This window comes from Ailuropoda melanoleuca, chromosome 4 (genome assembly GCF_002007445.2).
Source record: "Ailuropoda melanoleuca isolate Jingjing chromosome 4, ASM200744v2, whole genome shotgun sequence".
Lineage (NCBI taxonomy): Eukaryota > Metazoa > Chordata > Mammalia > Carnivora > Ursidae > Ailuropoda > Ailuropoda melanoleuca.
In genome coordinates this window covers 144,132,733-144,156,698 of record NC_048221.1, presented here as the reverse complement: position 1 = coordinate 144,156,698, position 23,966 = coordinate 144,132,733, and the positions used below count along the sequence as shown (strand labels likewise).

General features: G+C 49.1%; 1 protein-coding gene across 1 annotated transcript in view; it reads left to right on the top strand.

Annotated features, from left to right (window-relative positions):
- The first annotated feature begins 14,965 nt into the window (after window positions 1-14,965).
- Window positions 14,966-23,966, top strand: part of SNTG2 (syntrophin gamma 2) — a 186,771-nt gene continuing 177,770 nt past the window's right edge. Inside the window, exons 1-2 of the mRNA XM_034657308.1 lie at window positions 14,966-14,995; window positions 16,858-16,923. Coding sequence (XP_034513199.1) covers window positions 14,966-14,995; window positions 16,858-16,923 — 96 coding nt within the window. The remainder of the gene's footprint in view (window positions 14,996-16,857; window positions 16,924-23,966) is intronic.

Sequence of the window (23,966 nt, the reverse complement as noted above, 5' to 3'; positions counted from 1 at the left end):
AAGTTGAGTTTTGGCAAGGTGAGGACCCGTTCAGATGCTCCCGTCCTCACAGTGGACACGGACGGAGCGGTCCGTGTTTGGCAAGAAGGTTGCTACCCTGGGGCGCCTGGGTGGCACAACGTTTAAGCATCTGCCTTTGGCTCAGGGCGTGATCCCGGCGTTATGGGATCGAGCCCCACATCAGGCTCCTCTGCTATGAGCCTGCTTCTTCCTCTCCCACTCCCCCTGCTTGTGTTCCCTCTCTCGCTGGCTGTCTCTCTCTGTCGAATAAATAAATAAAATCTTTAAAAAAAAAAAAAGAAAGAAAAAGAAAAAGGGCACATTGCCTTATTCAAAAAAAAAAAAAAAAGAAGGTCGCTACCCAGCCCGACAACGTCGCCCGTCAGGGGCCGAGTTTGCAGAGGGAGGGGTGCCCTGCAGAAATAACGCCGGGGTAACTCTCCCCTCTTCTATGGTTTGACTAACTGGAGGCAGAACACTTCCCAGTGAATTTCGATGAAAACAGCAGAAGAGATTTTGGGTCTGTTATTGAGACTTAGTTTTGAACTTGCCCGGCACGGAGCCCCTGCCCACGAAACACTTTCCTGCCAGATGGCAGACGGTGGCTAAAGGGTGGCCTGTACCGGTCTTTCCTTCCTGCTGCTTCTTCCACCACTGAGCAGGAGTCTGGTGGGAGCATCTGCGAGGGGCCGCACTGTGGCAGGTGCACCCACGTCCCGCCAACGCCCGTGGCGGCACGTCCAGTCTCTAGCTCAGAGCCAGCAAGTGCAAATTCTGAGGATGGCCCTCCTTTACAAAATCCTGCTCGGCTCCGTGTCCAGCAGCACTCTCGCGCTGCATCCACCACCTGCTCCGTGTTCCTGGAAGCCCTGCCACCCGACGTCTTCCTCTGTGTCCTTGTCCTCAGGGTGGTCGGCCTCCCCAGAGGGCGATCTGCACGCGGGCTGACACGTCGTTCTCCCTCCCCGACAAACACCCACTACTCCATCAGCTGAAAATACCTTTCACGTTGTCCCCGGCAGGATTCTTGGCATCTTTACACAGGGAAACGTGCGAGAAATAGATGATTGCTCAGCCAACACTGCCAAGTGGCCTTCTTTTCAACCTAATCTGTGATGAGATTTTTTTTTTAATTTTGGAAGATATAGCATGATTTGGGAAAAATGTGCCTTTTGCTACTTGATAATGAAAATATAGTGACGTTTATTCTGTTAGTACTTTCACAAAACATGAGAATTCCTCACCGTCACTAGCGTGTGTCATCGAGTAACGATTTCAGGAGTTCGGGCATAAAATTCCTGAATTTTGGCTGTTAGAGCTTAGAGCTTAAGTTATTCCAAGGAACTCACACAATGCTGAAGGGCAGAGATTTTGACAGTCGTGGAATTATTTTTCCCTGAAACTACCCAGAACATTATTCTATCAACTGTTCATAAGAAAATCAATATGATTAACCTTTCAATTTATCTCCTAGTTGGAGAGGACGCATATTTCAAACAGACTCTGGAACTGCCTTTGTCCTGTGAAACCAGCAATATTTCACAGAATATATGCAGTGCAATCAGTGAATGTCTATTTTTGGCCATGATTTCTACTTACAGAAAAATACAGTGAATTCAATATGGTTCTTGAAAGCATTTTTAAAAGTTCTTTCTCCCTGGGAAAAAAATCTCATACGTATGAATAATCTCTTTTTTCCATTAGGACGGCATGACATTTATCTTTGTAGATTAAAAACGTGGATCAGCAGGCAACACATTTCTCAGGCAAGACTGTGGCCATTTTATTGCAGCGTCATTAGCTGGATATGGGCACCAGGGACGGTCCTGCACTCTCCTCCCTTCCCCCACAGAGCCCTGGAGAAGACCCTCGCTGTCCGTATGTTTATCTACTTGATCCACTTTCATCGAAACAGCAACCGACGGGTCCTCCTTGGCACTGGGGGGGAGGGTTCTAGGCTACTTACGCAATATGAAAATAGACGGTAATGTTTTTGTCATCTGTGAAGGAAAATACCTTCTGATGTTCAAAACGAGTCTCTGTAGAGCAAGGTACTGTTTGGGGCTTTGTGTTGCAGGCACTGCTCCTGCAAATGAACTTCAGATGTAATTTAAAGGACCCGTCAACTGTCAACCAGAGAGGGACACGCACACGGGGTGCCTGTTGGGAAATGAGGAACATGAAGCCGGATTCGTGACTCAAGAGTCACAGTCCTTCTGCGGAAACAGAATGTTCACACACAAAGTATTACAGAACAAGATATAATAAAGGGGGTGGTTCTGCTCAGCTCTGCAAAGAGGAATCATGTATGTGTTTCACCGACATTGTTACTGTCCATAGAAAATGTCCTACAGAAATAACCCAAAGTCTCCAATAGATAGAGGATAGATAGATGATAGATGATACATGACAGGTGATAGGTAGATAATAGATGATAGATAGATAGATAGATAGATAGATAGATAGATAGATAGATAGATATAGATAGATAGGCAGATGATAGATACACACGCAGGTGATCAATGGATGGACAGGTGGCTGGATGGACAGGCAGACACGGTCATGCACACAGACAGATGTGAACACTGATGCCATATTACACACACTGGTCTGAAACTCAAACAGTTCTGCCTTCTGTATCCTCACAACTGACAGTGGGGTAACTGGTTTCCCAAGTCCAGATCCCACTGCCAGCCTCGCACCTGCTGGGCAGAGCTCTGGGACTAGGGGAGTAAGGGGGTCTTCCTGCCTGTCCATCCTACCATCTCTCCTCCCCTCCTCTTCCCCTCTCCCCTTCACCCTGCCCTCTCCTCCCCTTCCCCCTGTATCTCCTCCCCCTCCCCTCACACCTCCCTTTCACTGTCCCCTCCCCCTTTCCTCTCTCTTCCTTTTCCCTCCCTCCTGCCCCTCCCCGATTTTCAAACATCACATCACTTAGTCTAGGAAGCTCCCAGGCAGAAGAGGGTGTGAAGACGACACACGCTTGCACGTCCTGTACCGTCAGCCCTCAGCTCTCACTTTCCTAAGTCGTGACTGGAGTGTGGGACCCTGGGACCCCTTGTGGGCGGGGCCACACCTGCGTCCAGGTGCCTGTCTGTTCCACGTGGGTCGCCAGGGGCAGGGACAGCAAAGGCCCATCTGTGCTGTTGTGTTTTTTTTTTTCAGGTTATATTTATTTATTTATTTTTATTTTTCATTGTTTTGATGCGACTCTTTTCTCCTTCCTAGGACTTTACCTCCATGCCCTGCTGGCTAAGAACGGGCTCAGAGCCACGGCTGTGTCTTCACAACCGACCCACAGACGCGCTGTTTCTGGACCAGAAGTGGGTGCTGGGTCAGCTCTTACTCCTCTTCTGCCGACTGAAGTTAAGGTGCTCCCTTCAGAAGCGCCCTCGAGGAAGAAAACCCCACATTGATTCAGAAGGACAACGTGCTCACCCGAAAGGACGGCACATTCTTCCTACCCAGACACAGTCAATGGAGCACGAAGGGAGGCCAGTGCTCTTTGTCTCTGGTACGGGCCTGTCCACGTCCAGATAGGCTTTCTGCTGTTTTTCCAACACAAAACTCACGTCAACCTCCTCTCACCCACCAGACTAAGCGTCCACCAGAGGCCAAAATCCCAGGCATGGAAGCACCTTCTCCACTAATTATCAGGGCATTTCCCACCCTGGAATTGAGGCTGGAGTGCTGATAGGCTGCATGGGGTCAGGGAACCAGGAGTGTGACTCCAGCTTGCGCTTTGAAAGAGGATGGAGTGGGGGAGGGGTGCAGGCACGTGGCAGGGACAGGAGCCTCCAGGCACCCCTTCCTCTGCATCTGTGTGCAACTGCCCATGGTCCCCCTCCTCCGTCAGTTCCCCGGGGGAGCACACCAGCAGCCTGGAGTGAGAGGTATCCTGCATCCCACAGTGTAGGGTCCAGTGGGCAGAGAAGAGTTCCTTCTGCAAAACAGTTGGAGTGGAACTAAATGCAAAGTCATGCAGGACCCACCTCATGACATCACTTCAGCCCAATGAGCTGTCTTACAGACCTCGTCTCCAGGAAAGGTCACATTCAGAGGTCCGAGGACTTGGGGGAGGTTAGGACCCCAACGCAAGAATGTGGGGAGACACTGCTCAGCTCACAGCAAGGGAAAGTTGTGTGTTGAGAGGATTTTACAGAAGGCAGTCTTGGATGTCAGCCAGCGGGGATTTCGAATGAGTAGAAAGTAATTTCCTGGAACGTCCCAAGTAAAGGGTCAGTATGTGCACCACACACCTGCAGTAAAGGGTCCGGGACAGGGGCGGCCTCAAAGAAGCTGCATCCAGGTTGGGGCTGAGGAAGGGGCAGTGGGCGGTGGCAGATGTGGCCATGAGGCTGCCCGGCCCGTGGGGAGGATTCTGGGGCACCTGGAAGGCAGGCAGCGCAGCAGGGACCCACCATCATTGCAGAGACGAGCGTGCAACAGCACAGGGGGTATGGCAGCGTTCGATCGACGCACCGGCCTGCACCTGGCTTGACGCTGGAGCTGGCCCAGCCGGACAGACAGGCCTCCGGGAGCGACGGCTGCACCCACCGGGAGCCCGGCGCCAGGCGCTCCTCTCGCTGCACGTTTCTCCGGGTGCTGCCTCCCAGGCTCGGGGGAGATGGCCGGACTCAGAGTCTGCTGCAGTCGTCACCCAGGGGAGGGGCCCCGCCTGCAGCCCCACTGACACGCCACCTACGGCACCTGCTTCTGCTAATCGACAATGTCTGGGCTGGAGGGGGATGATTTTGGTGTTTCCCCTTACTCCAGAAGGGGAAACATAGGGGCCCCTCAGAAATACCTGCAGTAGGTCAGATCCTGGGTCAAGTCCAGGCATATCCGCAATCTTTAAAACTCGTGTGGGCGCCCCGTGGCCACAGACGAAGTGTCCTCATTGCGGCCTCACCGGCCGCCCTCCCAGGGGATTAGAACTCCCTCCTGTCAGTGTGGGAAGCCCAGCTCTTCAGCTCCTCCTCCCCACTATCGAGAACAGAACAACTCGGCGCCACGCTCTCTGGCTGCAAACTCTGTCCTTCCGTCCCTCAGCCCCCTCACCCGTAACAGCAGGGCGAGGGTTCTTCTTTCGCCGGCCGTTCCCCTCCTCCGCGGGGCTGGTCCCCCTCCTGCCAAGACCTTTCCCAACCCGAGGCTCAAACCCCAAGTGTTAGTGAGTCCTTTACTTTCCTCTATTATTTCCTGTCATGTTCACAATATTTGCCATACTCTGCTTGGCATGAAGCTAGCGGGATGTCTCATCCCCCCACCCCCCGACATAAACCCCACGTTCCGGAGTTACCACACCTCGCGCTTCCAGCCGCAGATGGCGTGCGGCTGTCCCTTCCGCAGATGGCGTGCGGCTGTCCCTTCCGCAGGGAACCGGTCCGTTCGCGCTGGCGGCAGGGACTCCAACCTGTGGATCCAGCGAGACCTCGGAGCTCAGACCCGGGGCTCTGGAAAGGAAGTGAAACGCCTCGTGCCTCAGTTTACTTGTGGAATGAAGTGTTCCACTAAATGAAGCTGAAAATGTGGTACCCGCCGAATGTGTGCACCTAACGTACAGAAACAAGAGGCTTTTCAGGCACTGCGTCTGGCACATTTTCCTGCAGAAACCCCGGTCCTCCTGTTGGCCTCCAGGGTCGTTGGCCTCCGTGCCCCCGTCCAATGCTCAGCCGGTCCCCAGAGGCTTCTCCTCCCAGGGATTACACTGCACAACTGGCCTCAGTAATGTGCTTCCTCGTGACATTTTAATATCATTGCAAGACCCTTGACTCTTGGACCAAGTTAGGGTAAAACTCACCTGGTTCACGGTTTCCACACTTTGCATCTGCACGTCGTTTAGCTGTGTGTTTACCTGTTTGACCTTCCTGGTTTTTCACACCCAGAGATGACACTGTTGTTGCTGAATTGCTCCAAATCACAGAACTCCAAGAATTGATTTACCCCTTTGATACGTCTCTCTATTGACAGGTCTGCGTTTTTTCCATTGGGGCTTCATGATAATTCAGTCTGGTCAGTTTACGTGTGCGTAGACAACTGTCCCCAGACATCCTGGTGCAGAATTAGGGTCATTTCAGAGGTTCCCTTGGAGAGTCTTGCCATGCTTGTTCACTCACTCTGTAAATAGTTTCATTGTAAGACATGAACAGCACGTTGATCCAGTTTTCGGTGAACACAAGAGTGGGAGGCCCAGTCTGCACTCTGACAGTCGTCACTCACGACTGTGCGGCAGGTTGGATCCAGGGAGCAAGGATCAGCCGCAGGTTCACGCTGCCCGGCGGCTCAGTCTTACCTCCCTCCCAGGGCCCCACTGTGTGACACGTGTCCGGGGATGGAGGAGTCCATGATCCCCCCAGTCAGGCAGGACAGCGCCTGGTCCCCAGCCATTCACAACACGGAGATTCAGCTGCTGCCCTTGCGGGACCCACGCCCGCGTGGAGCGCCCTCTGCAGGTTCCAACAACCCCAGGCCGTCCGTCTCAGCCCTCCCCAGTGCGCCCCCGTGCGCCCCCGTGCACTCCCGGGGTCCGTGTCCCCAAAGATCCCACGGCAAGAGCTGTGGCTTCTGCAAGACGCTCCCTGTGTCCACACAGCCCTGACCGCACAGGCACACTCTCGCAACGCACGGCCCTCATCCAGCTTCTCTTGAACAACTAACACTGTGATCGTCAGCAGGTAAGACGTCTTCAACAAGGCACTGAACTCCGGTCGATATGCGTTGTTGACGTGCAAACTCAAGATACGCACGGCGTGGAACAGAGCCATCGGTGGGGGTGACCTGCTGCCCGCATTTCAGGATGTAATTTACATCCACTGCAACACTCGCAACCCTTGTCACTGAAAAGCTCTTCAAAAAGAGCGGTTCTTCTTTTTAGATTAATTAAATAACGTATGCTGCTTTAAAGGATTTGTAACATAATTATCTTCTATCAGACTTAGAACGGAGGAGCACAGCTGAGGACGGAAAATGTTTTCATAAATGAGACGTGCATGGGGTTTCATTAACTAAGCACCGGCTTGGGCCGTGAGCTTCCCAAACTGGGATGATTTTTCCCTTCAGACCCGGAGCCGGCTCTCCACAGGATAAGCTCTCCGTTTACATTTTTATAAGATATTTTCAGTTTTCTTACAAACTTTTTTTATTCACTTTTCATATCTATCTCATGTTATTTATTGTAAGCTTACTTTCACAATTCTATAACAATTCAGACTATGCTTTATGTATATGAGCGTATTTATATTATATTATATCACATTATATTCAGGATGCTTGGTATCAGGTGTTTGCTCAGCACAACTTTGTCTAAGCTTGGGGTTGTGCAAGCTACGACTGCAGGCCAATTCCAGCGTGGCCGTGTCTGGCCGTGTTCGATTCTAGCCATGTTCACACGATGCTGGCTGCCAGGCTGGTCTGAAATCCCTCCTGTGTGCAGCCCTCAGGGGCTTCAGACGGGGAGACCCGGGGAAGAAGGCAGCCTGACCTGAGCAGTGCCGGTCCAGAGCCAGGCAAATCTGAAGAGCAAACACGTGCCGAGGGTCATGGCAGATATTTTCAGGGGAAAAACACCATAACAAGATGCAAATGAAAAAATCCTTTCATGATAAATAAAACTTACCTATTTTAGCTCTATTACCAGCAATGCAGAAGTCACACCAGGAAAGACTTACTGAAAGTTTCTCCCTGGTGCCTACATTTGATATTTGGTATATCACCCCCCCCCCGGGAGCTATATTTTTGGCTCACAAGTTTCTTAAGATGTGGTAGCAAATAAGCCTCAGTTCTGTCAAGGATGAATTTATTCAATGTGACTTAAGCAAATCCACTTAAAATGCAGTCATACCTCTAGAGACAGCTTTCCAAAAATAAGTAACTTTTGATCTATCTGGAGTTGTATAAGCAAAGTCACCTTCCCTGAGTGCTGGACTTCGCTTCTCCGTGCACCTGCCCAACAGACGCTCACTGAACACCTACTATGTGCAGAGTGTTTTATTTGGTCCTACTGGCGGTGAAAGCACAGAATCTTCCCTCCAGGTTGTGTGTAGAAGTAACGATCCAACCGGACACAAAAGGATAGATAAGTTCAAAGAAAGCGGGATCCACTTGAAGGAAGGCAGATAAGAAAATCTCCTTCTGGACGCCGTGCCCCAAACAATGAATTCAGAGTTTGAGAGCTCCTCGGGCTGCAGACATATCCGGGAGGACATTCCCACCAAATTCACCCAAGACTACTTACTGCGAAGAAGCAAATGCTCAAAGGACTGTGGGGGTTGCTTGGGGAGGGGGTTTCTGTCTAGAGCACTCTTTAAAATTGCTAAGGGGGCTGGAACGCCTCAAGTAGCTGATTAGAGTTCTCCAGAGAAACAGAACAAATTAGATATCTGGATAATGCTTTAATAATACAATAAAACAAAATAGTATAAATGACACAATAATATAACAACATTATAATACAATATAACATAATAATAATATTATAATAATGTATAAACTCTATTCTAAGGAACGAGACCCTGTAATTGTGCAGGCTGACAAGTGCCAAGTTTTATAAGCTGGAGACCCAGAATGAGCCTGAAAGCAGGAAAAAGCCCACCTCCTAGTGTGAAGTGAGTCAGGCAGAAGGAATTCTCTCTTACTTGGGGGAGTATCAGCCTTTCTGTTCTACTCAGACCTTCAACTAGTTGGATGAGGCCCACCCACATTGGGGAGGACAATCTGCTTTACTCAGTTAACTGATGTAAACGTGAATCTCATCCAAAACACCCTCATGGAAATATCTAGAGTAACGCTTGACTATATATCTGGGCCCCGTTAAGCTGGTGCATAAAATTGACCAGCACAGTATTCAACAATGTAAAATGAGTTCAATATCTCATGCACACCCCAAAATAGAAATTTTACATAGCAATTAAGGTGATTTAACCTTACAATCACATAGACAAATATTTAAATATATTTTAGTTGAGAAAGCATGATAGAGAGCCGGCCTCGGTGCATAACAACACACTGTCAGTTTGGTAATATTCACTGAACGTAACGGTAGGAACCCTCACACGAGCAGGAGGAGTAATATTTGAGAAGATCTACATCAATGGTTATAGAACATAGTGGAATTTTGCTTAACATTCTTCTGTATGTTTGACTATCTGGATGTTCTAATTATTTTTCAAGTATCTTGAATTACCTAAAAAGAGAAAATAGGGGGGTTGTCATTGTGAATAATGGAAACCTTTTTTGTAAAGGCTATAATAAGTTATGAATGAATTCACGTGAACTATCCCAACCGTGATGAACTCGGGGTAGGTAGAGATAAGCCAGCACCTTCCACGGATGCTCAGGGACCACGTGGCTTTCAGAATGACCCACATGGCACCTGAAGTTGATGACAACAGAGGACAGATGATGTTTCCACGAGGGCTGGGATTACTGATTTGCCAGTGACCTCTAAGCAGAGCTGGAAAGAGCAAAGGGCCTGGACAGTCAGAGATTAACTGTATCTTGAGGAACCTCTTTACCAAACTGCCTTCATCGCCAGCTCTTCCCTGTTCAGCTCCACATGCAGCCCTATAACTTCTCCTGTGTTAAGGGCTTACTTTGGAGCAAGTTGTATTCCAAACACCTACTGGGCACCCAAACGTCTTGAACAGATACCCTAGTGCGAGTTTGCAAGGACAGAGAATCTTCTTCAAGGCACTACAACACTGCAAATATTGTATCGCTCATTTCTGTGATGCTGACCTCCACTCCATCTGGCGACGATAAGCCCTCCTGATAAAATAGCACCGTGGCTACCTCATGCAAATCAGATCAATCTTGCTTTCATTGGACCTACACCCCGAAACCCGTTCCCAGCACGCAGCAGTTACCTAAAAAATAGGTAAAGAAATAATACGATTCTTTTTAGTCTTGCCTTTTAAGTCCTGGATTTTTAAAAACATTGCATTACTTTTATTTCAACTCTCACAGATAAGATGTAACAACTTCCCTTATAATAGTACCAAAGAGAAAGAAATCCCATCTGTTTACTTATTTAACACTATTCACTGTGGGGTTTTTTTCTGTGCTAATAAATAAGTCTACAAAGTCGAATTCGTGGGGTAAAAGATCCCAAAGGCCTCATTTCCTAAGGAAAGTAACACATAAATGAGCAATTAGAGCATAGCCAGACTCTGTCACTCAGATCTCGGAGATCGCTCACACACTGGTTGTCTGTATGTGCTCCAGGGACCGAGGAAGAATTCTGCAACGGGTTATAACAAGTACAGCTCCACCCGAGAGGGTGTCTGAAGACATCTTGACCTTTCCCGCCCGACACACACCTGTCACATGTGACGGCCCGCCCCGCTGCCCACGGCCACAGCCCCCAGCCCTCACCGCCGGGTTCCCTGTCTCTCCAGCACCACTCACGTCACCTGCTCCCAGGAGAGCATTGGACGAGAAGAGCAAGAACTGATGGCCCTATTTGAGATGGAACTTCAGAGCTCAATAAACACATGAGATTTATAATTCATTGTTTGCTGATAAATTGCTCTGATCTCTCACCCCTGAGGGCTCATGTTGCTAACATGCTTTCTGCGTTCTGCTTGCCTACAACTGAGAGCTGTTGGAAATACGTAATGAGATAATACATACAACATGGTTTCACATGTGTGCGTGTTCATAAGTCTGATGTTTTCCAAAAGAATGGATTTGATGTTTGTATTTTTTCTTTGACATTTGCATTAAGCCAAAGTGAAAAATTCACATTGATTCCTCTATGTAAAGTGCTGATAATTTTAAAATAAAGTTATATAAAGCATTTGTAGTGAAGTCATAGCTTCAGTTTCCATAGTTTAGGTTGATGGAGAATTATTGACATTTCAATAAAGCCGATAAATTTCAGGTCAGTTGGCTAAAATTTGCAAAACTCCTCTTGGCTTTGCAAATATTCTAATTAACTCTATGTTCTATAACAGCAAAATGTAAACAAAGCAATCTCTTTGAAACAGTTTACTTATTTCCCAAAAAAATGGAAATTTAAGAAAGTCATTGTGACAACTGAGGCCAAAGACTCAGGAAATGTTCTGTTGAAACGAAGTATCTGGTGTTGAAATATTATAAGGTAAGAATAAGGTCCTCGCAGTGAAACACGGGCAGGGCCAGATGACCCAATTGGTTTGTCTCCTCTGAGCAAACGTTGGTCCTCTTGTCTCTGCAGGTGTCTCTCGCCATGGCCGTGAATGGGGCTCGTGCTCTCTCAGCGGCTGCTTTGTGTTCGCATAAGTGATAGAGTCCGGTCGTGATCGAAGCCGGGACCCATCTGTGACGTCAAAGTGCCTGTTATTTGGTTCTTGAATATGGACCTTTGTGGAAAGTTGCATCGTGAAGCCTCAGCACCTTTGAGCACTTTAAATGTAAAATGTGAAACCAGACAGCAGCCTTGTACCATATCCCCTACACTAAGCTCATGGATAAAGTAAGCAGAAAGACAATATTTATGACTTTTCCCTGTATATTTAAATAATTATGTTATTTAAAATTGTACACGCTCTGAAAATTGGATGATTTAACCCTTTATCGAGGTTTTTATAAGAACAGAAACTGCCACTCTGTTGGTGTTATGATGCCAGAGTTTGAGGATCAAAGGTGACAATTCTGAGTTCACAGGAATATAACTTCAGAATATGAATATGCTTGAAGAGTAGCCAAGTGATGACAGAATTCTAGAACAGGAGAGAGGAAGACGTGAGTCAGTGTGGGGCAGACCCGGGAATTTACAGTGATGTGGGCACGGAAGGTGTGCACCTGCTCTCAGCTCCACCTGCACGTGGCTGACCCCCTTTGGACACGTTCTCCTCAAACTTTCGTGTTATGTTTTTAGGATTTATCTTCCTATCTTTTCCTGAAGAAAGCCGCGTCTCCTGCTCTGTACGCAGCCACGACACACGTCTGGCCGACGGGAGGCACCACGCTGTCTGGTTAGTGATTCCTGTCCCCAGCGTCTTCACCATGAGCTTATAGGTTCGGGATAAGCAGGGATTTGGGGTCAGGACTGTAGCAGACATTCACAGTATTTGTCAATCGACTATTGAGAAAACGTTAGGTTTGAAATGGAATTTTTTTTAAAGATTTTATTTGTTTATTTGACAGAGAGAGAGACAGCCAGCGAGAGAAGGAACACAGGCAGGGGGAGTGGGAGAGGAAGAAGCAGGCTCATAGCAGAGGAGCCCGATGTGGGACTCGATCCCAGAATGCCGGGATCATGGCCTGAGCCGAAGAAAGATGCTTAATGACTGAGCCACCCAGGCACCCCTGAAATGGAATTTCTTATAAGAATTGCTTATTTCATGAACTTTTATGAAAATATTTTTGATCGCAAATGCACATCCAACTAAAACCTAAATCCCCTAAATTTATAACGTTGAAAATCCATCACTAGGTCAAAGTAGTTTCTGGGAAATAAATAATTTTAATTTAAAAGAGGGAAAGATTAATAAACTGTTTTCCTCATTAGGGCTTAAATTATTTTTAATCTCTCTGCCTGACAGATTGAATAATTTAAGACAATTAAGTTGTCCTGTTTAACATTTTTGGACATCCTTTAAGATACAAGATTAAAAATTTAATATTTGGGAACAACATTCACCAAATGTAACACTTCTCATAGCTCTTTCACGAGCTCCCTCGAGGTCCTGAATGGAGCCCATCCCATCCCACACGCTGCACTGAATTGCGATGTCTGCTTAATACCCCAGCTGATATTTATGTGGTGCTCGCTCTGAGCACAGGAGAGCTAAGCGGTTTTCATATTATTCACTCAATCCTCAAAATGGCCTTAGGAGGCAAAGAAAAACCTTCCTCGTGTTACTTGTGGGGAAGCAGAACCCACGTGTCAGGTGACGTCCTCCCCTGTACTTGGGTCCCTGCCGAGCCCTGGTCCAGCGCCTACACAGCCACCCCCTGAGGGCTGCAGCTGCTTCAGAGGCGGGCCAGGGGGCCACCGCCGCGTCCCTGTGGGACCGATGGCCGTGGCCTCTGGGAAGCCGGTGGAGCGGCTGTGACCAGCCCGCAGCTACAGGTACAGGAGACGCTGAGTAAGGGGCAGGGGCTCAGCGTCTGGTTCAGAGGGTCCCAGCACCTGGAACCTGACAGCCTCCTCCCGTATCCGTAAGTCTCTACAGCTGCGTTTCTCCATCTGTGAGATGGACTGAATGTGAAGCACCTGGAACACATGCTCACACGTGCACACAATGTGCACACACGTTCACATATGCTCACACAATGTGCACGCATGCACACACGTGTACACACTCACACATGCACACATATGCTCACATGCTCACACGTGCACAGAATGTGCACACATGTTCACATATGCTCACACAATGTGCACACATGCACACACGTGTACACACTCACACATGTACACATATGCTCACACGCTCACATGTCCACACACGCTTGCTCGTGCACACATATGCACACACAGTCACGCATGCACAAGAACAGAACCCACCTCATGAATCCCCGGGCGGCTGCTGCCCTGTTCTCAGCATGAAGAAGGGGGTCTTGTGGGAGATGCGGTCAGTGAGAGCCCCAAGCTCTGCTCCAACCTCCAGTGGCCTCCAGATCTTGAATGAAGCATGAAAACCTGTTAGGACGGACTTGAGGTGAAGGGCCTTCTCGTGGACACTCTGGTAGCCGGTGCTAACCATATTTGGGGCTTCCCTTCACGCAGCACAGATCAGGAGGCAGCAAGCTCCAGACACGCAGACTTCGAGGTAAGCTTATGAGTTGTTCCAGGCGATGGACATGGGCTCTGGTCCAGGGACAGCTGGACCACATTGCTGCCGGGCCCTTGTGGCCGACTGTGCTGCTCTCAGGCCAGACATGACGTCCTTTCCCTGCGCTGTTCCACAGACTAACCCCTAGCCATGCCACACCCTATTCTACACCCTGCACGTTCCACCTTTGCTACTAAGCTACTGTCTGCAGCAAGGTAGGCTTTGGGCGACGTGTCATACCTACGTTTAGTTTGCTAGGAATGCACCATGTGTAGACATTTATTATAGCCAAAGCTTTTTCTAATCTACTGCGGTGACCGTTTGGTTATTTTTCTTTCAATTTGTTAATGTGGCACGTTTATTTGGTTAGTTTTTAATGTTACACCAACACTTTATTCCTGAAATGACCCTTGATCGGCCGTAATACTCTACCTTTGATTTATGTCGCTGGTTATGGTCGCTGATATAAAGGGTCATCGTTGAGACAAAGCCACCAGATCAAATCTACGTGTCAGCCCTACCCTCCTTCTGGTTCCCGGTTGTGTTTATGTAACCATACGCAAGCTCAGTTTACGCTTGGACAAAAGTCATACTTTTCATGTTTTGAGCATTATGAATTTGCTGTCCTGGAGGTGCCCCCCCGACGTGCAGTTGGACTCCCATTCCAGACAAACTGCCCGGCCCGGGATGTGTTTTCGGAGTCTGTGAACACTCTCGAGTGAGGGGCAAGCACTAAGACAACTTTCCCTTTGCCAACTCTTTCCCTCGACTGCTCTTGTGTTGTCTTAGTCAGGGCTCCCCAGAGACGTCGAGCCGTAGGCATGTGTACACATGTACAGAATATCGTGGTCTGTCTCCTCCGCACACGCTGAGAGAGGGACACTGAGGGAGAGGGACTGAAGGAGGGCTGGCAAGTCTGCAGGGCAGGCCAGCACTTCAGTCTCCAGGCAGAATTCCCTGCTCTTTGAGAAACCCGTTTTTGCTCTCGACACCTCAACTGATCAGACGAGGCCCACCACATTATGGTGGAAAAGCTGCTTTACTCAAAGTCTGCTGAGCATGTCTACAAAACACCTACACAGCAACCCCGCGAGGGCTTGCTCAGACAGCACTGGTGGTGACCGTCACAGTTCCGTTCCTGGCTCTCAGACAAGTGTGGTGCTGGTTCCGGGGGGTCAAGTTCTCCAGAGTAGGTAGCAGCCATGGTCGATAGTTATGACGATGGCTATCCGGTAGGGACAACAGAGAATCGGCTGGGTTCATCTCTTCTTTGTCTGTGCAGGACCATGTGTCACTGCCACCAGGAAAGGTGGCTCTGCTGCGTGGACCTATTTGTCTTGGCGTTTCTGTGCTGACTTTGGTCTGCACTTGAGACGCTAAAGCTGCAAGTTCTCTGTGAGTCTGTGCGTACCTGTAACTGGAAAATGCCTTACCTGTCACTGTGTGATATGAAATCTGTTCCTCCCCCCAGAGTGCTTTAATAAATTAGATCATGGGCCCCTTGCAACAAAGGAACACTTTTCTGACTGGTTTATAGACGAATAAGTGTTTATATAAATCTAATATTCCTTGAATTCCAAGAACATTGAAAAAGAACTAATGCCTAACACTTGGGGTGCACTAGAGTTTTATGAAAAAAAATAACAACTTTTCCAGTGAAAATGCTGGCCCAACAGCATTTTTTCCCCATAAGAAACCAAATTCAAAGAAGCCAAAGACCAACCTTTGACAAATCAGTCTGGTTGGATAATTTTGATTTACAAAATCAAAGTACGATATGATTTTTCATTTAAGCTTTTATAAGGTCCCTGTGTTGTCATGGCAACTCTAGTCAATTTAAATTTCCTAAATTTCTTTTACTACTTACTGTTTGGATAAATTAACAATCCACTTACATCATCTTTAAGGTTATAAAAATACGTGTGATCATAATAATAAGTAAACGTGGTTGTGATTCTGATCCAACGTGGCTCTTTGAGGCGAGGTAATTATGTACGGTCCGCGGCCTTACAAAGCTGTCGAGATCATCAGTAACACTGAGATCCTGGAATAGTAGAATTTGGCTTTCTCTGGTTTTTGCATCTTGTGATGTGGCTATACTTTTGGGTCATGTTAAGGAATGCATCCAATTTTATAGTTTAAGTAGGAATAAAAAAATGTGCTTAGCCACGAAGAGCCAGACTATGCAGCTTTGCTGATCTGCAAGATGAGGTCAGTTGCCTATCTCTTGGTTCCCTCTGTGACATCAGTTAATTTATCTGGTTAGAACTTTCCATGGTGTGGCTGGTTGAGACCATTCCAGGAGCAATGGTGGTGGATATACAGATGAAATGTCAATTTATTGAGGGAAAAATGAGAATCATTTTCTTTAAAGTTGCTGGTTAATCCTGCATATGAATGAGGAGAGCTTGTGAATGGAAATGCCATTTGCCTGGGATTCTAATGCCTGCAAATAATGACTCTCTAAGGGAGTGAAGCAATGTGTTACTCTCTTGGCAAATTGGGCTCCATTTTGATAGATTCGTTCATCACACTTTTAAAAAGGATCTTGGAAATCCATTAACACAAGTATTACCTTAATGCAGAACTGATTTTATCTCCGTGAGAGGGACAACCTAGCCTTGAAATATTCTGTCTGTTCTAAGAGCAGGTAACAGCCTGCCTGCTCACCGTCCCTATAACCCGCCTGCCTGCAGATGATGGTCTCTCCGCATAACAGTGTGCTGTTCCGTGTGTTCATTGTGTCGTTTCTTTCATTCTTCGTGAATTTGAAAAGGGTTTCTCACTTCTGAGGGAGCAAAGTTCTTCACAATGCCGATGCCTTCTCCTCCGTTCTGTCTGAACTATGTATCGTCTCCGTGACTAACAGGCAGCCGGGCTGCGGCCGTTCGCTGCTCTCAGACACCTGTGATCCTAGCTTCCTCGAGAGACAGAAACTTTTTGATAAATTTTTTTATTTCCAACATTACAACCCCAATCTCACCCTCCCCCCCAAAAAAAGAAATTTCCAGGATGACTTTTACACCTCGAGTTCCTTTCCGACTTCCCACACAGCCAAGGAAGTGCCTCTGAGACATGCTCTTCCACCTTATAGGGAGATGAACGCCAACAGCGCCCCGTGTTTCCCCAGGACACTGCGGCCCCGCAAGCAGAGGACGCGGTGAGAGCGTGGGGACAGATGTCCGCCCGAAGGAGCAGCTGGGCCACTCAGGTGAGCGCTGTCGGGTCTCAGAGATTTACGCTGGGGAAGACGCTGTGATGTCCTCACCACACAACAGAACCCTGCGTCCCACCCTCATGAAAAGCTATGTGTTTAACGAAAAACGAGGGTGGCTTTCATCTGTCCCAATATTGGAGTAATTGCAATAAATTAACTACGTGTTCCATCATCATCAACCGCTGGTTTTGCATCTGCTCCCACTCTTGCCTGGAAGCTAGGAAGGAGGTTTCGGGTAGGAAAGCAGCCTTGCATCCTCCGAGGGGAAGCCTAAGACTGACGCCCTGACTGTTGGCACCGGGGCCAGCGACCCTCAAGGACAGACGGGCTGGAGCGCAGACCAGACGATCCCAGTTCCCAGAACGGCCTTTGGTCAGGCGGCAAGTGGCTTCATGAAACAGACAGGTGACCAAGACCCCGCACAGCGAGAATTAATTATGTAGAACTAATTGTGGTTGTTTGAGGACAGTGTTGGTGCAGGTTTTCATCTCTATTCCCGGACAGCTTTGTACGCGTGCACGAGAAGCTCTTCCCCTTCTGCTCTGCTCTCCCGACGATTTAATTAGGAACCAAGCTCTTACCATGGAAATAAAATCCTTAGGAGCAAAGACTTTTATGGAATCATTTTACTTTTAATGGCAAAGGAATCACTCTCATGGGTTCAAAAATAAGCGATTCGGGGCACCTGGGTGGCTCAGTCGTTAAGTGTCTGCCTTCAGCTCAGGGCGTGATCCCGGCGTTCTGGGATCGAGCCCCGCATCGGGCTCCTCTGCTGGGAGCCTGCTTCTTCCTCTCCCACTCCCCCTGCTTGTGTTCCTTCTCTCGCTGGCTATCTCTATCTCTGTCAAATAAATAAATAAATAAAATCTTTAAAAAAAAAAGCAATTCACTTTTCCCTCCCAAATCAATTGTGCAAATCATGTAATAATGGAACATTGTTTTGGGGAATAAATCTCATTTGACCAAGTTTGGAAAGCTCATCATTGAGAAGCAAGGACTTCCTTCATTAATGAACCAGTGCCTACAAAGCCTGCCTAGGGGCTGACCTCATGTGATCCCGTGATTTGGGGTCCTGGCCCTACAAGAATAAGGAATGTCTTCCAGGCCAATCAGGGACCCTGTTAGGCTGTGCAACCTCAAGGAGAGAATCACAGGGCACAGACTCCCCAGGATTACCTGATGCTTCAGGGATGTGCACCTTTCCTTGGCCTCCTACATATTATTGCTCTCAGATATCCTAGAACCCTATGTAGACACATATCAACTTATAGGAAACTAATGGGGATGCAAATAACCCCTGTCCCACGGCAGTGCAGGTGTATTTTATCCAGTGAACCTGATCACTTCTGCAGATAAGCAAATCCCAGGGGCGACAGTCCCTCTGGTCTGCAGGGCCAGCCCAGCACTCTTCAGGAAATCCATGGTAAGTACCTTGTCCTCTCTAATTCACGAGGAACCAGCCTTATCTTCCTGCTTGTTAGCTCATGAGGCTCATTAATTAAAATCTTTAGCATGCACTCCTTTTAAAAATATGCAGACTTATGAAAGTTGCCCATTCCTGTTATGGTCCTTTGCTGACCTTGCCATTCCTGGATCTAAAGCGGTCTGTGGCTCCCACCAGTATTCAGTCACAGGTGACGTTGCCAAGACTCTTCTGGCCTTCCCATCCATGAGTCACGAGAGGACACATTGACGCTGGGAACCCCGTGTGGGGTCCAGCGTTTGCCACGTGCGTGCCGGGGCCTGGATGCCGCAGGACGAGGTTCTCGGGAACATACTTCCTGCCGGGAATACGCTCGGCATCCGTGTTAACTTGACGTGTGTTGCTACAGGTTAAGTATCCACACGGCCAAAGGAGACGAAGATTGCACATGGAATTAGGGCTGCTAACCAGCTGACCTTGAGATGGGGGTCCTCTCAGGTTTGGGGGGAAAGGTGATCACGAGCGTCCATAGAAGTGAAAGAGAGGGGAAGTCGAAAGCCGCTGCTGGCCACGGGCGGAGAGGGGGCCACGCCTCCAACAGGGGGAGCCCTGGAGTTGGGAGAGGCGAGGAGCGAGAGTCTGCCCTGGAGCCTCAGAAGGAACGCCACCGGCCCGCACCTTGACTTCAGACGGTAAAGCCCACTTTGCGCTGCTAAACTTCGGAACTGCAAGGAGATAAGTCTGTGTTGTTTTAGAGCCATGGGGCTGGCGGTGCTGGTTACAGCAGCCACAGGACGTCGTTACGAGGACCCGTGTCCTGCGGTGACCAGAACGTGGTGAAACCACGGCTCACAGGAGCTGGGTGGAGGCCTGGCAGCAGTGGGGAGCCAGCCAGCTCAGGGTGCAAGGGTGTGGATAGCGCATGTCTGCCCAACAGGCATGAGAGAACCCCAGCTCTTTCTGGAACACATGGAATGTGGATATTGGCACAAGGAGCCCCAAAGAAAGAAGCTCACTAAGTGTTGGATGTGGTCCAATATAGAAGAAGCCAAGTCCCTGATGCGTCTGTGGTTTCTGGAGAGTTAAAGACCCTGGAGCCCCTTCCCCTGTGGACCAGCTGAGGCTGTGTGTTCCAGGGGACCCACTGGCACACGCAGCCAGGCAGTGATGCAAAACGAAGGGTCTCCTGGAGGGGCAGCCAAGGTCACAGAGGACCTGGGGAAAGGAGCATCTGCTGGGGAAGGGAACATGGGCTTGCAGAGGCGGGTTTCCTCGGGGTCAGAGGCCCAGGCGTGACGCCCGCCCGCTGCTCCTTCTAAGGGAGGGTTCAGGACAGTTTGCTCCTGTCCCACCTGGATGGGGCGGGGGGAGAGAACACTTTTTACCACACTGACCTGACCTACAGGCGGCGGGGGNGGGGGGGGGGGGGGGGGGGACTCTGAGTTTGTCCCTGTACCTCCTCTCTGCAGGGCACATGGCCAGCGGGGGCCATGCCTCGCCCTGGTGGAGGGGTGGGGCCAAACCGCTTAGACAATGAGTGCCTCAGAAGTGACGGGTGTGCCTTCAGGCTGAGTATCTGTGACCCAGCCAGACCCCCGGCGCTCTCTCTGGAGTCAGGCCTGCAGTATTTGAGATGGACCTGCAGGGTCAGCCCTCAAACGCCTCCACACGACAGGGACGGTGGCCTCACCTTGCCCAGGAAAATACAGCTGTGGTTTGTATCCGTGAGACTGACTGTGTTCGTGGCCCCAGCCTGTCCTGACTACAGCGCCAGGCCATCCCCACATCCTTTCCCCACAAAATCAACCAAGCACAGCCCTTGTCTTTCTTCAGACCCTAAGTGAGTCTTTCTTTTGGCCAGTGGACTTCCGATCCAAGGCCAGCAAGCCCCCCTGCAGAGCCCAGGGCGTGCCAGACCCCTCTCCCTCCCACACTTTCCTAACTCCTGCAACTGCGGGACTTTTCCAGGATGTGGGGCCTTGACCCCCAGGGGACAGAGAGCCCAGCAGAGGGGGTGAAGCAAGCTGCCGTGAATTTCCCAAGAAAAGGTGTTCATTCAGCAGCGTCCCCAGAGGCCTCAGTAGAGCAGAAACACCACTGAATAGATCGTGTCCCTTCCTCCTGCTGGGGAACAGCCCCCACACTGCCTTGCGTCCTCCCGGTCCTGCTGTCCAGCTGGCGAAAGCCAGGCACATGGGGTGCAGTCCTGTCCCTCCAAGCCCACACAGTGAAGCTCTAACCCCAAACCCTCAGGATGGGACCTTATTTGGAAATAGGGTTGTTGCAAATGCAATTAGTTAAGTTAAATTGCGGCCACCGGGAGGGGCCCTAATCCAATACAATCTGTGTCCTTATAAAAGGGGGCATTTGGAGACAGACTGCCAGGGCAGCACCATCTGGAGGTTGGGCCGAGGTTCGGTGGTGCTCTTCAAGGCCCAGTGGCACCGAGGACTGCCCGAACACCAGGGGACAGCCTCCCTCACATCTGAGGACCAGTCCCGCCAGCTCCTGGATCTCAGACTTCTGTCCCCAGAATGGGGAGACCACAAATTCTGCTGTCTGAGCCCTGAAATCAGCTGCACTTTGTTAGGGCCAAGCCAGAAGGCGCATATGCAGGGCTCACCCAGACCTGGGGCGTGAACGCTGGGCGGGAGGGGTCAGGGGGCTGGGCAGGGGGCACTGCGGGCAACAGCGTAAGCAAGAGAACGCACATGAAGGGACAGCGTGGTTCTTGGTCCTCCTGATTTCAGCTCAGGGGACATAAAACCACCATAAAAACCTTCCTGAAACGTGATTTAATTTTCACATACGGTCTTGAAAGTGCTCTTACCCAGATTCATTTTCAGAAATACTGATGCAATAATTCAAAATTGAGGCAGAAATTTGCATGAAATTATTCATTTCATGTTATCAGTGTTCATGAAATCCAAAATTATTGGGTTTAAATTTGGTAAATAACAATTTTACACAACTCCAAGTATCTACCCACAGAGTATTATTTACAAAATAAAAGACGTGGCTGTAAGCAAAGAACCCTAATGGACGACGACTTGATCCGGGTCAGTGTTGATGCCGCCGGGAGTGAGACCAACTCCTCCAGGGACATTTGCTGTTTCTTTGGACTGTGGCTCATCCCAGAAGTCTCAGCTCACCCAGTAAAGCTCTCAGATAATGAGCTTCGGGACCTGTCTTTGGGGTAATAGTCCTTTGGGAGGGCCACTCTGTCTCACTCCAGCACAGAGCCTCAGGCCCCTGGTGGACCCTGGAAAAGACCCGGGCTCAGCGGTTGTCAACGGCCGGACTCATCTCAGTGCCGGCTAACTAGTTCGGCCGTCAGGAATGAGGGGCTCCTAATACCAGGGCCACCCAGGACAGCTCTTGGGTTCCTCGAGTCTGAAGTCCAGATGGGAAGACATAGACGTGTGTCTGTGTGCGTGTGTGCACGTGTGTGCCTGTGGTTTACACTAATGCAAAATCCTTCTTAATAAGCAGTGTTTACAAACGTCTGTGGGGAGCAGAGGCTGCAACAGTGGGACTTTGTCTCTCAAATCCAGGCTTAGTTTACCCCGTACTTTCTATCCTCAATTTACAGAGCAAATGGATTGGACATTTCACATTTACTTATTTTTCAAATAAAAGACCTTCCCTTTCATTCCTGTGTAGTTCGGGCAGCATTTGCCTGTAGGACAAGAGCTGTGTGTTATAATCTACAGCCGTATATTTTATATTCTTTCAGCCGGACTCAGGCCATTATCAAATCAATACAAAATGAAGCAAACACACAAAAAACATCCGGGGCTGCCAAACAACCCCCCTTGAAGCCCTGACCTCAGGCCTTTCGGCCTCGGTGTGTAGAAAGCATGTGAAAACAGCCGTGCTTCCAAGTCGTCCGACATCTGAAGACGCAAGCGGCTTGTCAAGTTCTAGCTCGAGAAAGTATAGGTCCGCCCATTCTGTGTTTCCCACCATCTAAACCAAGGAAATGGGGGGAAATGTTTTTAAAAGGTAATATTTAAATCGGGGTCAAAAAGTATAATCAGGCAGCGGGAGAACATCCAAGTCCCCGTGGCTGGGGGCGGCGTCCCGCTGGTGACTCTGAGCCACACGTGTCCTGAAGGCGCTTCGTTCCTGGGCTGTCAGAGTTCAGTGCGGCCTGTGGCCCGACACAGACGGAGAATCCCTGCGGTAAAACAGTGCTTGTCTCATGGTACAGCTCACGGAAGAGCACATGCGCAGGGCTATCACCGTGACAATGAAAGAACAGACAGTAAAAGCGAGGCAGGGTCTTGAGCAACTCTGTGGTTGAGTTCCACAGCCTTTGCAGCATGCTCTCTAGTGGAGGAAGCACGTGCTTTCATGGGGGAGAGGAAGGTCAGAGCCGCGACACCGCTCTGTCCCGTCAGGACTTTTTACGTCCAACTGTGACGGCGGCTGGTGAGTCTATAATGTAACTAATCGTCATAGCAATTGGTGAAATGTTTAATAAGTACAGTGAGTAAATACATTATTGATTTTCGTTCATATTCCAGGCAACACCAGGCATTTTACGCATTAGTCATTGTAACAACTTTCCAGAGGAAGCATTAAGATGATGGCTTTGGAATCCAAACTTCAGTTGGGTGCACATGTAGGAGTGGGCTTGGTGCTAAATGCATGCTCTGTGTTCCAACCCCAGGCCCCCACGGACCACCCCCTCACCTGGAAAGTGGGACAAGACTAGCATCCAGCTCACAGGCCACACAGAAGATAACATGGGCCCCTCCACAGAGGGCCCTCAGCCCCTGGTCCACTTTATAGAAAGCTCCAGAAAGCGTTAGCTGACCTCATATCAATTACTGTTATTATTAGAGGTCTCCCATGATGGCAGGAAGGCCAGGTCTGAGGAGGTCTAGTCACACTTGTGCACGATCACACGTCAGACCAAACCCTGATCCAACACCACCAAGTTCCAAAGGAATAATGCACGTTTGGACTTTCCTGTAGAAATTCAAACCACTGACCGCCTAAGACAAGGAGCCACTGGTTCAGCATTCGGCAGCCCTTTCACAGAAAGCTCTAAATATGTCTCAAAATTAAAAATCCATTTCTTCCTCTTTAGAAATAAATTTGCCAAGAGTTTCCCATCGTTCTTTATGGGCCGCCCTGCCTCCTGGCATGACCAGGTTCCAGAATGTGCAACTCGGAAGTGTAGCCATGTGGAAGGAGGGCAGACGGGCAGAGCCCAGGACTAGCTGCAGGTGTGTTTGGGACACAAATTTGAAGTCTGTATTTGGATATTTTTCACATGATAAAGCCAGGAAGGATGAGCAACAGTAATGAATTTTATACAGGACTTACTGTGTAATTTGTAACTATTAAGTGATTTGCCTGCTTCGAAGACACTCTGTGCATCTACAAGCATGTGAGGGGAAAGGATGTCATCGCAATGCTGCTGACGGCAGCAAAAAGATGGAGATAAGCCAAAGATTCATCCTGTGTTTATCTGGGAAATAGCTAAGTAAGAGGACAGAATTCTAGAAAGCACTTGAGGTAATGCGTTAAGCTTATCTGTCATATGAAAATA